Genomic DNA, 17,960 nt, shown 5'->3' on the forward strand with positions numbered 1-17,960 from the left:
TTATTTTGAATAGACTGGGAGTTACAGATATTCCTCACTTTTGCCACTCATCACATCTTTTTACTGCCAAGATAAAGCAGTTATCTAAGGGCTCTGATTTTTTTGCATGGCCATATATCTCCTCGTGAGAATTTGCACTGGATTATGAAATATTCTGGATTATCAGACGGTTCTATAAAAGTTTCCATGTATCTCACCTGTCCTCTTTTCAGACATCTTCTGCCGTCAGGATGTACAGTTTCATGGGTGGAGGCCTCTTCTGCGCCTGCGTGGGTAACATCCTCTTAGTCGTTTCTACCGCCACAGACTACTGGATGCAGTATCGATTGTCCGGAACCTTTGCGCATCAAGGACTGTGGAGATATTGTGTGACCGGAAAATGTTACTTGCAGACGGAGACCATCGGTAGGTAGCCACGACTGTTCTTTCTAAATTGAGACCTCCAGAAAATATGTTGGATGCATTAAAATCCTAGTAAATGTCAACCTCCTGCCTAATCAGAAAATCAGGTTGCTGTTTTTTTCTATCCACTGTGCTTTACAGTGCATCTCTTCGTTCAGATTGTCTTCTGTGTATAAGCAGAAGCAGAGGTAACAGAGACGTTAAACTGGTCAGGCTGATATACAAAACAGGGCTCGGGTTTTTCTCTTGCAGCATATTGGAATGCCACACGAGCCTTCATGATCCTGTCCACATTGTCCTGCTTTGCTGGGATCATCGCTGGGATCTTGTCCTTTGCACATTTCTCTACGTTCCAGAGGTTTAACAAGTCTTTTGCTGCAGGAATCATGTTCTTCATCTCCAGTGAGTAAAATGTGTACATTAAAAGTAACTTTACTAGATAAGGGCAGTATTATAGTACCGTAGTTATATTCTTGTACATAGGAGCAGTATTATAGTAGTTATATTCTTGTACATAGGGGCAGTATTATAGTAGTTATATTCTTGTACATAGGGGCAGTATTATAGTAGTTATATTCTTGTACATAGGGGCAGTATTATAGTAGTTATATTCTTGTACATAGGGGCAGTATTATAGTAGTTATATTCTTGTACATAGGGGGCAGTATTATAGTAGTTATATTCTTGTACATAGGGGCAGTATTATAGTAGTTATATTCTTGTACATAGGAGCAGTATTATAGTAGCTATATTCTTGCACATGTGGCAGTATTATAGTAGTTATATTCTTGTACATAGAGGCAGTATTATAGTAGTTATATTCTTGTACATAGGAGCAGTATTATAGTAGTTATATTCTTGTACATAGGGGCAGTATTATAGTAGTTATATTCTTGTACATAGAAGCAGTATTATAGTAGTTATATTCTTGTACATAGGAGCAGTATTATAGTAGTTATATTCTTGTACATAGGGGCAGTATTATAGTAGTTATATTCTTGTACATAGAAGCAGTATTATAGTAGTTATATTCTTGTACATAGGGACAGTATTATAGTAGTTATATTCTTTTACATAGGAGTATTATTGTAGTTATATTCTTGTACATATGGGTCAGTATTATAGTAGTTATATTCTTGTACATAGGGGGCATTATTACAGTAGTTATATTCTTGTACATAGGGACAGTATTATAGTAGTTATATTCTTGTACATAGGGAGCATTATTATAGTAGTTATATTCTTGTACATAGGAGCAGTATTATAGTAGTTATATTCTTGTACATAAGAGCAGTATTATAGTAGTTATATTCTTGTACATGGGGGCAGTATTATAGTAGTTATATACTTGTATATACTGGGTCAGTATTATATTAGTTATATTCTTGTGCATAGAGGCAGTATTATAGTAGTTATATTCTTGTACATAGGGGCAGTATTATAGTAGTTATATTCTTGTACATAGGAGCAGTATTATAGTAGTTATATTCTTGTACATAGGAGCAGTATTATAGTAGATATATTCTTGCACATGTGGCAGTATTATAGTAGTTATATTCTTGTACATAGGGGCAGTATTATAGTAGTTATATTCCTGTACATAGGGGCAGTATTATAGTAGTTATATTCTTGTACATAGAGGCAGTATTATAGTAGTTATATTCCTGTACATGGGGGCAGTATTATAGTAGTTATATTCTTGTACATAGGGGCAGTATTATAGTAGTTATATTCCTGTACATGGGGGCAGTATTATAGTAGTTATATACTTGTATATACTGGGTCAGTATTATATTAGTTATATTCTTGTGCATAGAGGCAGTATTATAGTAGTTATATTCTTGTACATAGGGGCAGTATTATATTAGTTATATTTTTGTACATAGGGCAGTATTTTAGTAGTTATATTCTTGTACTTAGGAGCAGTATTATAGTAGTTATTTTCTTGTAGATAGGGAGAAGTATTATATTAGTTATATTCTTGTACATAGAGGGCAGTATTATAGTTGTAATGTTCTTGTACATATTGGGCAGTATTATAGTAGTTATATTCTTGTGCATAAAGGCAGTATTATAGTAGTTATATTCTTGTACATAGGTGGCAGTATTATAGTAGTTATATTCTTGTACATAGGAGCATTATTATAGTAGTTATATTCTTGTACATAGGGGGCAGTATTATAGTAGTTATATTCTTGTGCATAGGGTTGTATTATAGTAGTTATATTCTTGTAGATAGGGGTAGTATTATAGTAGTTATATTCTTGTATATAGGAGCAGTATTATAGTAATTATATTCTTGTAGATAGGGGTAGTATTATAGTAGTTATATTCTTGTACATAGGAGCAGTATTATAGTAATTATATTCTTGTACATAGGGGCAGTATTATAGTAGTTATATTCTTGTACATAGCGGCAGTATTATAGTAGTTACATTCTTGTACATAGGAGCAGTATTATAGTAGTTATATTCTTGTACATAGGGGCAGTATTATAGTAGTTATATTCTTGCACATAGTGGGGTAGTATTATAGTTATTTTCTTGTACATATGAGCAGTTTTAGGTTGTGTGCACACGTTGCAGATTTTGATGCGTTTCCGCAGCGTTTTTGGACGTGCAGAATTGTATCAAATCCGCAGTGTAGTGCACCACCAATGCTAATCTATGGTAAATTGAGATTTGTTGTGCACATGCTGCAGAAAAATACGCACGGATTTGTAGCGTTTTATTTTCCACAGCATGTCAATTCTTTTTGTGGATCTGCAGCGTTTCTGCACCCATTGACTTCCCTTGAGTCAGGCAAATCCATAGCAAAACCGCAGGTTTAAAAAGATCTGCGGTTTTGCTGCGGAGTTGCGTGAGAGAAACGCTGCAGATAGGGAGGAGGAAGAGTGTCTGGGCGGAGAATGTGTGTGGGCGGAGCTATGTGTGTATGGAGAATGTGTGCTGAGATCTGCGGGGCTGTGTGTGTGCGGGTCTGTATGTAGGCAGGCATCGTCCGATGGGACTACTAGTCCCATCCGCCTACGACTGCTACAGTGACAGCTAGCTGTCAGGAACACCGCACTGCACTTGCTCACTGAGCCAGTGCACGTGTCCCGAGTACATAACTGTGCACAAAGATATCTGTGGAGTGGGGGAGCAGTGGTGACGATGCATGATCCAGGCTCACAGAACCTGAAGCATGTGACTGCTGAGGGCGTGGTATAAACTCCAGAGAGCTAGGAGCTGAGGAAACCTCCTAGAAGGGTAACTAAAGGACAGTGTTACCAAGAGGCATAGACAGAAACCAGATCAAGCCAGGGTCAAAGCACAAGATAGCACAACAGTACCAAAGGGTTAGACAGAATGGATAGTCAGGACGTAGCAATAGATCAGAAAACCAGGACGGGCAATAGACAGTACAATGGGGACAAACTGTAACGGAGTAACGATAGCCAAGCCAGGAGGTCAGAACCGGAAAAGACAATAATACCAAAACGAGAGACGGAGTACAGAGTGAGGGAACGGACCGGGTCATACACGGGAAGCAAACAAGCTATGCAGTATACAAGCACACCAGGGGTCAGACACACAGCCAGAACAACAGTATAGCTGACAGAGAACCCTGGTAAAGAGTGAGTATAAATACCCCTCCCAGATCCAGAAAGAGGCCATGTACACTTAACCCTGTGAGTGCAGGGCAAGAACACTGTCCAAACCATGACCGTACTCCCCTCTTAACGGGGGGCCACTGGACCCCCAGGCTTGTCTGGGTATCTGGCGTGGAAAGCCCGCACCAGACGATCGGCATGCACCGAACTGGCCGGAACCCATGACCGATCCTCCAGAGAGTACCCCTTCAGTGTATCAGATACTGGAGTCTCCGGCGCACCCACCGGGAGTCAACAACGCGCCCTATTTCATACTCCAGCTGCCCCTCTACCAGCACTGGCGGAGCATTGGATGAGGAATCCTCTCTCACAGTCCCCACAGGCTTTAACAGGGACCTGTGGAAGACATCAGAAATTTTCAAGGAGGTGGGTAGCTGCAGTCGGTAGGCTACTGGGTTAACAACCTCCACAACTTTGTATGGGCCAATAAACTTGGGGCACAGCTTTATAGATGGTATCTTAAGCTTGATATTGCGGGTGGATAGCCACACCTTCTCCCCTACTGCGTTTTCGTGCACATGCGGTTTTCTGTAGTGTGCGCCTAAGCGCGCCGGACGCAACCTGTTGCATTTTTGGTCCGTCCAACCGGTCTCAAAAAAATGCATGCGCAAAATAATCCCATTACAGTCTATGAGAATGCAGTAGTGCGCATGGACATGCGCACGCCTGCGTTTAAAATCGCATGCGTTTTAAGAGTTAACATGGCTAGAAACTGGTTAAAATGCATGCGCCTAAAAAAAGCAAACACATACAAAACGCATGGTACGCTTTTTGCATGCGATTCTATTGCGCACGAAGCGCAGCGCTAAAAAACGATAGTATGAAACTAGCCTGACTTTCATTATTTCATTTTCATAAATTGTTTTATTTATTATTACTTTTGTCAGATTCAAGTTATTTCTGTGACCATTGTGGGTTTTTCTGTCATTAAATGAGGGGTACCAACAATTTTGACCTTGTGTGTACATAGGAGTAGTATTATAGCAATTATATTTTTTACATAGGGACAGTATTATAGTAGTTATATTCTTGTACATAGGGGACAGTATTATAGTAATTATATTCTTGTACATAGGAGCTGTATTATAGTAGTTATATTTTTGTACATGGGGCAGTATTATAGTAGTTATATTCTTGTACATAGGGACAGTATTATAGTAGTTATATTCTTGTACATAGGGACAGTATTATAGTAATTATATTCTTGTACATAGGTGGCAGTATTGTAGTAGTTATATTCTTGTACATAGGAGCAGTATTATAGTAGTTATATTCTTGTACATAGGGGCAGTATTATAGTAGTTATATTCTTGTACATAGGAGCAGTATTATAGTAGTTATATTCTTGTACATAGGAGCTGTATTATAGTAGCTATATTCTTGTACATAGGGGCAGTATTATAGTAGTTATATTCTTGTACATAGGGACAGTATTATAGTAGTTATATTCTTGTACATAGGGACAGTATTATAGTAATTATATTCTTGTACATAGGTGGCAGTATTGTAGTAGTTATATTCTTGTACATAGGGGTAGTATTATAGTAGTTATATTCTTGTACATAGGGGCAGTATTTTAGTAGTTATATTCTTGTACATAGGAGCAGTATTATAGTAGTTATATTATTGTACATATGAGCAGTATTATAGTAGTTATATTTTTGTACATAGGGGACAGTATTACAGTAATTATTCTCTTGTACATAGGGGCGGTATTGTAGTAGTTATATTCTTGTACATAGGGAGCATTATTTTAGTAGTTATATTCTTGTACATAGGAGCAGTATTATAAGGCTGAGTTCACACATCGCGGTTTTTTCGCAGCGGTTTTAAACGCGCGATTTTGCCGCGAAAACGCGAAAAACAAGCATCCCATGCAATCCTATGGGATTCTGCAATCCTGTGCTAATGCTCATTTTTTCCGCGGCGGAATCGCTTCGCAGTGAAAAACGCAGCATGCTCATTAATTTAGCGGAATCGCGGCGATTACGCCCACATAGGAATGCATTGTTCTGCTTACTTTCTGCATGTGGCTGTGCCCACCTTGTGAAAAGTAAGCAGAACATTTGCGGATGGTACCCACGGTCCGGAGGAGAGGAGACTGTCCTCCGGGCTTTGGGTACCATATCCCTGTAAAAAATAGAATTAAAATTAAAAATATTGTTATTCTCACCTTCCAGCGTCCCGTGCAGCCTTCCCGCCTCTCTCCACGCTCCCGGTCCCAGTAATCCTTTGCAAGAATCACCGCGATGACGTCACGATCTCGCGGGAGCGCGATGTCTCGCGGTCATTCGCGCAAAGGATTACTGGGACCGGGAGTGTGGATAGAGGTGGGAAGGCTGCGCGGGACGCCGGAAGGTGAGAATAACAATATTTTTTATTTTTTTATTTTTTTTTACATCTTATCTGTTACTACTAGTGTTGAGCAATACCATCCGATACCCTAAAATATCGGATCGGATGGTATCGGCCCGATACGAAAAAAATATAGGGTTTCGCCGATTCCGATACCGGAAGTCCCATTCAAGTCTATGGGACGTCCGGTATCGGAATAAGAAAAACCCTTTTCTGTCCTTGTACAGCCTCTCGGGGGGGTGTACGGACCTTCCGGGGGTCTGTGCCGACTGCCCGCGGGTGTGTGCGGACTGCCGGGGGTCTGTACCGGCCTGCCGGGGGGCTGTGCCGGCCTGCCGGTGGTCTGTGCCGACTGTCCGGGGGTCTGTGCAGGCTGCGGGGGGCTGTGCCGGCCTGCCGGTGGTCTGTACCGACTGTCGGGGGGTCTGTGCAGGCTGCGGGGGTCTGTACCGGCCTGCCGGGGGGCTGTGCCGGCCTGCCGCTGGTCTGTACCGACTGTCCGGGGGTCTGTGCAGGCTGCTGTTCTCCACGCAAGATCGTCGTGGGACACCCGTGGACTTCTGCGGATCAGGGGTAAGTATATTGGTGGTTTGTTATTTTAATATTTATTCCACATATGACAATGGCTTCGGGGATCAAAGTGACAAGTGATGGTGAGTATTTACTCTATGTTATATGTACTGTATGTCTATATGTATGTATTGTATGAATGTATTGTATGTAGTATATATGTATGTTGCATGCATGTAGTATATATGTGGTATATATGTAGTATGCATGTTGCATGCATGTGGTATATATGTAGTATGTATGTATGTTGCATGCATGTAGTATATATGTAGTATGCATGTTGCATGTAGTATATATGTATATTGCATGCATGTAGTATATATGTAGTATGTATGTTGCATGTAGTATATATGTTGCATGTAGTATATATGTTGTATATATGTATGTTGCATGCATGTAGTATATATGTTGTGTATATGTAGTATGCATGTTGCATGCATGTAGTATATATGTTGTATGTATGTTGCATGCATGTAGTATATATGTGGTATATATGTAGTATGCATGTTGCATGCATGTGGTATATATGTAGTATGTATGTATGTTGCATGCATGTAGTATATATAGTGGGGAAAAAAAGTATTTAGTCAGTCAGCAATAGTGCAAGTTCCACCACTTAAAAAGATGAGAGGCGTCTGTAATTTACATCATAGGTAGACCTCAACTATGGGAGACAAACTGAGAAAAAAAAATCCAGAAAATCACATTGTCTGTTTTTTTTTCATTTTATTTGCATATTATGGTGGAAAATAAGTATTTGGTCAGAAACAAGCAATCAAGATTTCTGGCACTCACAGACCTGTAACTTCTTCTTTAAGAGTCTCCTCTTTCCTCCACTCATTACCTGTAGTAATGGCACCTGTTTAAACTTGTTATCAGTATAAAAAGACACCTGTGCACACCCTCAAACAGTCTGACTCCAAACTCCACTATGGTGAAGACCAAAGAGCTGTCAAAGGACACCAGAAACAAAATTGTAGCCCTGCACCAGGCTGGGAAGACTGAATCTGCAATAGCCAACTAGCTTGGAGTGAAGAAATCAACTGTGGGAGCAATAATTAGAAAATGGAAGACATACAAGACCACTGATAATCTCCCTCGATCTGGTGCTCCACGCAAAATCCCACCCCGTGGGGTCAGAATGATCACAAGAACGGTGAGCAAAAATCCCAGAACCACGCGGGGGGACCTAGTGAATGAACTGCAGAGAGCTGGGACCAGTGTAACAAGGCCTACCATAAGTAACACACTACGCCACCATGGACTCAGATCCTGCAGTGCCAGACGTGTCCCACTGCTTAAGCCTGTACATGTCCGGGCCCGTCTGAAGTCTGCTAGAGAGCATTTGGATGATCCAGAGGAGTTTTGGGAGAATGTCCTATGGTCTGATGAAACCAAACTGGAACTGTTTGGTAGAAACACAACTTGTCGTGTTTGGAGGAAAAAGAATACTGAGTTGCATCCATCAAACACCATACCTACTGTAAAGCATGGTGGTGGAAACATCATGCTTTGGGGCTGTTTCTCTGCAAAGGGGCCAGGACGACTGATCCGGGTACATGAAAGAATGAATGGGGCCATGTATCGTGAGATTTTGAGTGCAAACCTCCTTCCATCAGCAAGGGCATTGAAGATGAAACGTGGCTGGGTCTTTCAAGATGACAATGATCCAAAGCACACCGCCAGGGCAACGAAGGAGTGGCTTCGTAAGAAGCATTTCAAGGTCCTGGAGTGGCCTAGCCAGTCTCCAGATCTCAACCCTATAGAAAACCTTTGGAGGGAGTTGAAAGTCCGTGTTGCCAAGCGAAAAGCCAAAAACATCACTGCTCTAGAGGAGATCTGCATGGAAGAATGGGCCAACATACCAACAACAGTGTGTGGCAACCTTGTGAAGACTTACAGAAAACGTTTGACCTCTGTCATTGCCAACAAAGGATATATCACAAAGTATTGAGATGAAATTTTGTTTCTGACCAAATACTTATTTTCCACCATAATATGCAAATAAAATGAAAAAAAAACAGACAATGTGATTTTCTGGATTTTTTTTTCTCAGTTTGTCTCCCATAGTTGAGGTCTACCTATGATGTAAATTACAGACGCCTCTCATCTTTTTAAGTGGTGGAACTTGCACTATTGCTGACTGACTAAATACTTTTTTTCCCCACTGTATGTAGTATGCATGTTGCATGTAGTATATATGTAGTATATATGTATGTTGCATGCATGCAGTGTATATATATATATATATATATATATATATATATATATATGTAGTATGCATGTTGCATGCATGTATATATGTTGTATGTATGTTGCATGCATGTAGTATATATGGTATATATGTAGTATGCATGTTGCATGCATGTGGTATATATGTAGTATGTATGTATGTTGCAAGCATGTAGTATATATTTAGTATGCATGTTGCATGTAGTATATATGTATTTTGCATGCATGTAGTATATATGTAGTATGCATGTTGCATGCATGTAGTATATATGTAGTATGTATGTTGCATGCATGTAGTATATATGTAGTATGTATGTTGCATGTAGTATATATGTATGTTGCATGCATGTAGTATATATGTGGTATATATGTAGTATGCATGTTGCATGCATGTGGTATGTATGTTGCATGCATGTAGTATATATGTAGTATGCATGTTGCATGTAGTAGATATGTATGTTGCATGCATGTAGTATATATGTAGAATGCATGTTGCATGCATGTAGTATATATGTTGTATGTATGTATGTTGCATTCATGTAGTATATATGTAGTATGCATGTTGCATGTAGTAGATATGTATGTTGCATGCATGTAGTATATATGTAGTATGCATGTTGCATGCATGTAGTATATATGTTGTATATATGTATGTTGCATGCATGTGGTATATATGTAGTATGTATGTTGCATGCATGTAGTATATATGTGGTATATATGTAGTATGCATGTTGCATGCATGTAGTATATATGTAGTATGTATGTTGCATGCATGTAGTATATATGTTGTATGTATGTTGCATGCATGTAGTATATATGTGGTATATATGTAGTATGCATGTTGCATGCATGTAGTATATATAGTATGTATGTTGCATGCAGTATATATGTAGTATGCATGTTGCATGTAGTATATATGTATGTTGCATGCATGTAGTATATGTAGTATGCATGTTGCATGCATGTAGTATATATGTTGTATATGTATGATGCATGCATGTGGTATATATGTAGTATATATGTGGTATATATGTGGTATGCATGTTGCATGCATGTAGTATATATGTAGTATGTATGTATGTTGCATGCATGTAGTATATATTGTATGTATGTTGCATGCATGTAGTATATGTGGTATATATGTAGTATGTATGTTGCATGCATGTAGTATATATGTAGTATGTATGTTGCATGCAGTATATATGTAGTATGCATGTTGCATGTCGTATATATGTAGTATGCATGTTGCATTCATGTAGTATATATGTAGTATATATGTATGTTGCATGCATGTAGTATATATGTAGTATGCATGTTGCATTCATGTAGTATATATGTGGTATATATGTAGTATGCATGTTGCATGCATGTAGTATATATGTAGTATGTATGTTGCATGTAGTATATAAGTAGTATATATGTATGTTGCATGCATGTAGTGTATATGTAGTATGCATGTTGCATGCAAGTAGTATATATGTAGTATGCATGTGGTATATATGTAGTATGTATGTTGCATGCATGTAGTATATATGTAGTATGCATGTTGCATGTAGTATATATGTGGTATATATGTAGTATGCATGTTGCATGCATGTAGTATATATGTTGCATGTAGTATATATGTAGTATATATGTATGTTGCATGCATGTAGTATATATGTAGTATGCATGTTGCATGCATGTAGTATATATGTAGTATGCATGTGGTATATATGTAGTATGTATGTATGTTGCATGCATGTAGTATATATGTAGTATGCATGTTGCATGTAGTATATATGTATGTTGCATGCATGTAGTATATATGTAGTATGCATGTTGCATGTAGTATATATGTATGTTGCATGCATGTAGTATATATGTAGTATGCATGTTGCATGCATGTAGTATATATGTGGTATATATGTAGTATGTATGTATGTTGCATGCATGTAGTATGTATGTAGTATGTATGTAGTATGTATTTTTTTTTAATTTACATTCAACACATAGGCCGGATGATGGGACTACTACTGTCCCATCATTGGCTAATGTGTCAATCACCATCATGGTAGCAGGCATCGCCCGATGGGACTTGTAGTCCCATCGGACGATGCCTGCACAGACCCCCACAGCCTGCACAGACCCCCAGACAGTCGGCACAGACTACCGGCAGGCCGGCACAGCCCCCCGACAGGCCGGTACAGACCCCCGGCCATCCGCTCAGACCCCTGGACAGTCGGTACAGACCACCGGCAGGCCGGCACAGCCCCCCGGCAGGCCGGTACAGACCACCGGCAGGCCGGCACAGACCCCCGGACAGTCGGTACAGACCACCGGCAGGCCGGCACAGACCCCCGGCAGTCCACACAGACCCCCGGGCAGTCGGCACAGACCCCCGGCAGTCCGCACAGACCCCCGGGCAGTCCGCACAGACAGTCCGCACAGACCCCCCGGAAGGCCCGAACTGACGGCGCATCATGATGCGCACAGACCGCGCATCATGATGACGTCATTTCGGCAGCCAATCAGAGCCACAGCAGTGGCTCTTTGCATTATGGGAACTTCCGATTCCGATATTGAAAAAATATCGGTACTCGGTATCGGAATTCCGATACAGCGAATATCGGCCGATACCCGATATTTGCAGTATCGGAATGCTCAACACTAGTTACTACTGATGCTGCCTAGGCAGCCTCAATAGTAAAAAGTTGGTCACACTCGTCAAACACTATGTATGACGAGTGTGACCAACCTGTCAATCTGTTCTCCAAGCAATGCTCCAGATCGCTTGGAAAACACTAGCATTCTGCAAGCTAACTACGCTTGCAAATTGCTAGTTTTTCCGCGGGAAAATCGCGAGAATTTAAAATGCGATTTTCCTGCGGAATGGAATTCTGGAATTCTCGCGGTAACTTCTGCGGGAGTTCCGCTACGTGTGAACGTAGCCTAATGGTTGTATTCTTGTACATAAGGAGCAGTATTATAGTAGTTATATTCTTGTACATAAGGAGCAGTATTACAGTAGTTATAGTATTGTACATAGGGGCAGTATTATAGCAGTTATATTCTTGTACATAGGGGCAGTATTATAGCAGTTATATTCTTGTACATAGGGGCAGTATTATAGTAGTTATATTCTTGTACATAAGGAGCAGTATTATAGTAGTTATAGTATTGTACATAGGGGCAGTATTATAGTAATTATATTATTGTACACAGAGGGCAGTATGATACTAGTTATATTCTTGTACATAGGGGAAGTATTATAGTAGTTATATGCTGGTACATAGGGGTAGTATTATAGTTGTTATATTCTTGTACATGGGGAAGTATTATAGTAGTTATATTCTTGTACATAGGGGGCAGTATTATAGTAGTTATATTCTTGTACATAGGGGGCAGTATTATAGTAGTTATATGCTGGTACATAGGGGTAGTATTATAATAATTATATTCTTGTACATAAGGGCAGTATTACAGTAGTTATATTCTTGTACATAGGGGCAGTATTATAGTAGTTATATTCTTGTACATAGGGGGCAATTTTTATTGTAAAAACCAAACAAATACAAATAAATTTAACAACATTCCTCCAGTAATACGAAACTAAATTCACTTGGATTGTACATACATTCGTTACATATCCAGATTATACATATAAAATTAACTTAGAGTCCATACTCCTAGTTTGAGAAAAAAAAACACGTTGCAAAAAGAGCTCATCATTTCAATCCAGTGACACATCCTTCCATATCTTAACATTTCTTAATTTCTCCTAATGATTTTATCTATCTGAGTTTGGACATTATCTGGTTGACAGCATCACAGATCTGAGTCGGAGTTATTCTGTCCACCACCGATCTCCATTTCAGACTCTACCCGAGTGCCCTCAGGTAAGGGCTTCCGCATTGGCAGAGGACAGTCCTCTACGTCCCTATCACACTCTGCGTCAATTCTTTTAAGGTCATCTTCAAAATCATCGTCAGACTCAGACAGAACATAAAGCCTATTAGATATTACCATTACACCTGCAGAACTCTGGAATTTCTTCCCGGCTCCTTGGCCCGTGTCACACCCCTCAGGTTTACGGGAGGTCTTGTCCTTTTTCTTCCTTTTAATCTTATTATTGCTATTCCCTTCAGACACACATGGTAGTGCTGAAGTAATGCCTTCCTGTGACTGCTGCCCCTGAGGTACAACCTCCATACTCCCCTGCTCACCCTCTGAACTCTGCTGCTCTGGTATTAGCTGAGTAGACCCCTGGTAGACCACCGGTCTGGCCAGTATTTCCCCTGACAATAAAGCTGCCTCCTCCAGAATCTCTGCCCCTGCCACCAAATCCTCGTAAGTAAACTACTTACAGATATTGTGCCAAGCGTCTGGACAGTCCATGTGAGGGTGACCGATTCTCCCACAGAGGTTGCACTTGATGTTCTGGCAGTCTGCAGCTACATGGCTGACCTCCCCTGACAGGCTGCACTTCACCACAGTACAGGTATTTGCCAGGTGACCTGCCTTGCCAGATTTAAAGCACTTACGAGGCTGCCCAGGAAAGAAACACTCACCCCTCTCCCTCCCAATAAAGAAGGAGTTGGGTAAGTGGGCAGTGATGTTATTGCATTGGCGCAGCTTCACCCATACCCTCCACCCTCTCGTCCAGATACCATCACTGTCTCTGCTTTTGGTGAGGTCAGAGACCAGGTCACAATGCCTCCGGAGCCACACCACAATGTCCTGCGGGGGGAACAGACTCATTCCAGAAGATGACATTTACGGTAACAATATCTGGCTTAGAGCTAGGAATAAAGCTGAACTTACTCCAGCCCTCCATGTCTCTAAACTTGGGGAAACTAGACCAGAATCTGTCCAGGTCAGACATGAGCTTAAAGATGACATCATAGCCCTGTCTGTCTGGAAGATTAATCACTGCCAGGATGCTGACTGGCGCAAACCCCATCTTTCGGCACAAGAGCTCCCTGACGACAAACCTCCTGTCTGGCAGATCCTCCTTGGCACCTCTGTGCCGGTAACGCACAACGTTTCTCTGTTTAAACGCCTGGCCTGTATAATTGGCACCAGAGGTAAAGGACGGAGCACCACGACTCCAGGCATTACTGGGGGAACGTGCGGGGTCACACTGGGTTGACTGTCGGGGTGAGGGTCTGCAGCAGGGGGGATTCCACACCTTGTGTGCTCAGAATTAAAGGGGGGAAATCACAGATATTATCATGCACATTGTTATTATCAACATCAATGTCATTATCAGACTGTGCAGCGTCCACCAAAGATACTGTGCTCCCCAAAGCCCCCGACTCCTCAGATACAGCACGATTATCCCCAGCATCAGAGCCCTGCTGGGCACCATTAATATCTACTGGTACATGTCCACTGCCCAACTGTTGTGCTTGGCAGTCTGAGGCTTGTAGTCCCTCTTCTGGAAGGTGCACTCCATGTTGCTGCTTGTAATCTGCTGCAGGCTGCTGTGCTTGGCATTCTGAGACTTGTGGTATGTCTACTGGAATCTGCACAACATGCTGCTGCTTGGGGTCTGCTGCAGGCTGCTGTGGCTGCTGGTGCAGTATTTGACCCTTTGGGAAGCAGAAACTTGCAGGCTGCAGCACTGGCCGCACCTGCTTCTGGGGTCCAACTGGGACAATGTCTTTCCTGGAACCTGCAGAGTTCTGCTTGTGTGATATAATCAGTTCCTGGTTCCTATAAGTCTCTGCCAGGGGCCCCATCCTCTCTAGGATGCAGTCCATGTCCCCCACCACTTTTGCCAGCTGTATACCCAGTGTGTTCAGAGTCTGGTCATAAAAGGTGTGATCCCCAGGATTAGCAGCCTTTACCTTATAGTCCATGTCTATTTGTTTCTGCAGCAAGTCTTTGTGCTGCTGTAACTCACCGAACTTCTTTACCATTGCTGGGATCTCCTCTGCAACCTGAAGCTCAGGTGCACTTGACGTCTCCTCCTGGGATCTTGCTTTCAGCAATGTCCCCGGATGCTTGAAACCAGACGTCTCCTTAATTTTCACCACCGCTGGTTTCGTGGCTCCAGGCTCCATAGCACTTTTACTGCTGCCACCTGACTGCGACCTTGTCCGCCCAGAGATCGCCATGCTGGTCACCACATGCTTCTGCTGCAGGTTCTCCTGGAGTGTCCATCTCTCCAGTGAAGTCCTCCTCTGCCTGCTGGGAGTCAGCTGCACACCTGAGGCCGGTGATGGCACCTCCTGAGCTGCAGGCTGCTTTCCTCTATTCAGCTTCTCACCAGTAGATTTCTTTTGGATTTCTCCTAATTACACTTCACTCTGCTTGCCTTGGCTGGCCGACTGCTTAACTGTAGCTTTCTTACATACAACCATGGCTTTTCCTTGTTCTGTTACTTTATGCACTTTCACAGCTTCATCTTTTTTGTTACTGCTATTACTTCTATTCTGAGCTTTCTTTCCCGCAGAAATAACTTTGGGACTTGCATCCGCATTAGAAACAGCTTGAGCGTTACTTCCCAGTGTAGGCCTGGAAGCCTGGGCCTTGCTTGGGGAGCTTCCCCGCCCAGGGTGGCCTCCCCCTGGGCTTGCTCCAGACATCAGGAGAGCTACAAACACACAACCTCTCAGCTAGGAGGCAGTATTATAGTAGTTATATTTTCGTGTGCATATGAGCAGTTTTATAGTAGTTATATTCTTGTACATAGGGGCAGTTTTATAGTAGTTATATTCTTGTACATAGGGGCAGTATTGTAGTAGTTATATTCTTGTACATAGGGGCAGTATTATAGTAATTATTCTCTTGTACATAGGGGACAGTATTGTAGTAGTTATATTCTTGTACATAGGGAGCAGTATTTTAGTAGTTATATTCTTGTACATAGGGAGCAGTATTACAGTAGTTATATTCTTGTACATAGGAGTCAGTATTATAGTAGTTATATTCTTCTGCTTATGGGCGGTATTATAGTAGTTATACTCTTGTACATAGGGGACAGTATTTTAGTAGTTATACTCTTGTACATAGGGGCAGTATTATAGTAGTTATATTATTGTACATAGGAGCAGTATTATAGTTATATTCTTGTACATAGGGGGCAGTATTATAGTAGTTATATTCATATGCATACGAGCAGTGTTATAGTAGTTATATTATTGTATATAGGAGCAGTATTATAGTAGTTATATTCTTGTACATAGAGGCAGTATTATAGTAGTTATATTCTTGTACATAGGGGCAGTATTATAGTAGTTATATTCTTGTATATAGTAGCAGTATTATAGTAGTTATATTCTTGTATATAGGGGCAGTGTTATAGTAGTTATATTATTTTACATAGGATCAGTATTATAGTAGTTATATTCTTGTACATATGGGCAGTATTATAGTAATGTTCCTTTTTATTGAATTGATGCCTCCTTCATGTTCTCAGCCCTTTTTGTGTTATTGGCTATGGCAATTTACACTGGAGTAACCGTTAATTTCCTGGGCAAGCGGTTTGGCGACTGGCGTTTCTCCTGGTCCTATATCTTGGGCTGGGTCGCTTTGCTGATGACTTTCTTTGCAGGTAAGATTTGATTACAGGGCGGTAGAATAACTATGTGAGTGAAGTTCTCCATGGTGTCTGTTTCTCTACCACTGTCTTCTGTTTACAGGGATATTTTACATGTGCGCCTATCGAATGCACGAATGTCGGAGAGTCACCGGACCTCGCTAAAATGTCCAGATTGGTCATAAAGACAGTTGCATAGGATGATGTTCAGTAAACTTTTCTCCACGTCTTCTGCAAGGGTGACAAGATGGCGACAAGACTCGGCGCGCTTTTGACGGCATACAAACACATACTTATATACACAGCCCCGATCCGCAGCATTAATTGATTATAACAAGCGTAGCCTGTCCGTTTTTTTTTCTTTGGTTTCCAGGAAAGCTAGGTGACAAGAATTACAGTCTTTACAGCTCTCATGTGGTTGACACCTAGCTTTACTTGCCTCCTGAATGGTAAACCTGTGACGTTCCATTTCTTTTTCTCTGCAGCAATCTGGGAAAACTGGGTGTCATACCTGTCACTTTGTTGTATACTCTTTTTTTCTGTTTTCTTTCAGTTATTTATGTTCCTGGGAAACCTGGGTGACAACCAGCATAGCCTTTATTTCCAGACTTCTAAATGGCAAACATGCCTTTCAGGATTCTAGAAAAGTTGGCTGATCCTTCCAAGTTGAAACAGTGTATGATAAATTGTTGTCAGAAGTGACAATCAATAATTACTGACTTTTCACCCAGCTTTCCCAGGCTCCTCATTGATTAATATGGAGGTGTATTTCTTCAAGATTTAATTACCATGCAGGAATCTGGGAGAGCTAGGTGACATTCCCCAATGGGAACCAAAAAAAGGCGGCCATGTTGTTTTCCACCCAGCTTTCCCAGAAACAGATCTTAATTAGGAAACTGCTGAATATAAATTTTAAAAACCTTCCAATTGGATTTTTTTCATATTTTGGGGGGAGAATAATCCTCATTGTGGAATTTGGAATTTACGGATCATATCTGGTGTGAATCTTTTCTGTGTGACATGACAGATCTTCAGTTTAAAAATAAAACATCTCCAACCAGCGGCTTATTTTGGGGCAAGTTGCAAGAAATTAATTTATAATATGGCACCTTCTAGAACAATCACCTTAACCTGTGGCTGGCTGACAGTTCTAACACTACAATTCTCATCATGCACGGACAGATAGCCTATTTCAGTGCATTCTTGGAGTTGCAGTTTTAC

The 17,960-nt window shown here is 41.1% G+C and overlaps 1 protein-coding gene across 1 annotated transcript; it reads left to right on the forward strand.

Moving 5' to 3' along the window:
• The first annotated feature begins 127 nt into the window (after positions 1 to 127).
• LOC141085307 (lens fiber membrane intrinsic protein-like) lies at positions 128 to 17,798 on the forward strand. Its single transcript, XM_073570587.1, has 4 exons — positions 128 to 405; positions 655 to 804; positions 16,620 to 16,754; positions 16,843 to 17,798. Exons 1-4 carry the CDS (start codon positions 231 to 233, stop codon positions 16,902 to 16,904), a joined length of 522 nt encoding a protein of 173 aa, XP_073426688.1. The 5' UTR covers positions 128 to 230; the 3' UTR covers positions 16,905 to 17,798.
• The last annotated feature ends 162 nt before the right edge of the window (positions 17,799 to 17,960 follow it).

Source organism: Dendrobates tinctorius, unplaced genomic scaffold (assembly GCF_039654945.1).
Source record: "Dendrobates tinctorius isolate UK_male_01 unplaced genomic scaffold, ASM3965494v1 ptg000028l, whole genome shotgun sequence".
Taxonomy (NCBI): domain Eukaryota; kingdom Metazoa; phylum Chordata; class Amphibia; order Anura; family Dendrobatidae; genus Dendrobates; species Dendrobates tinctorius.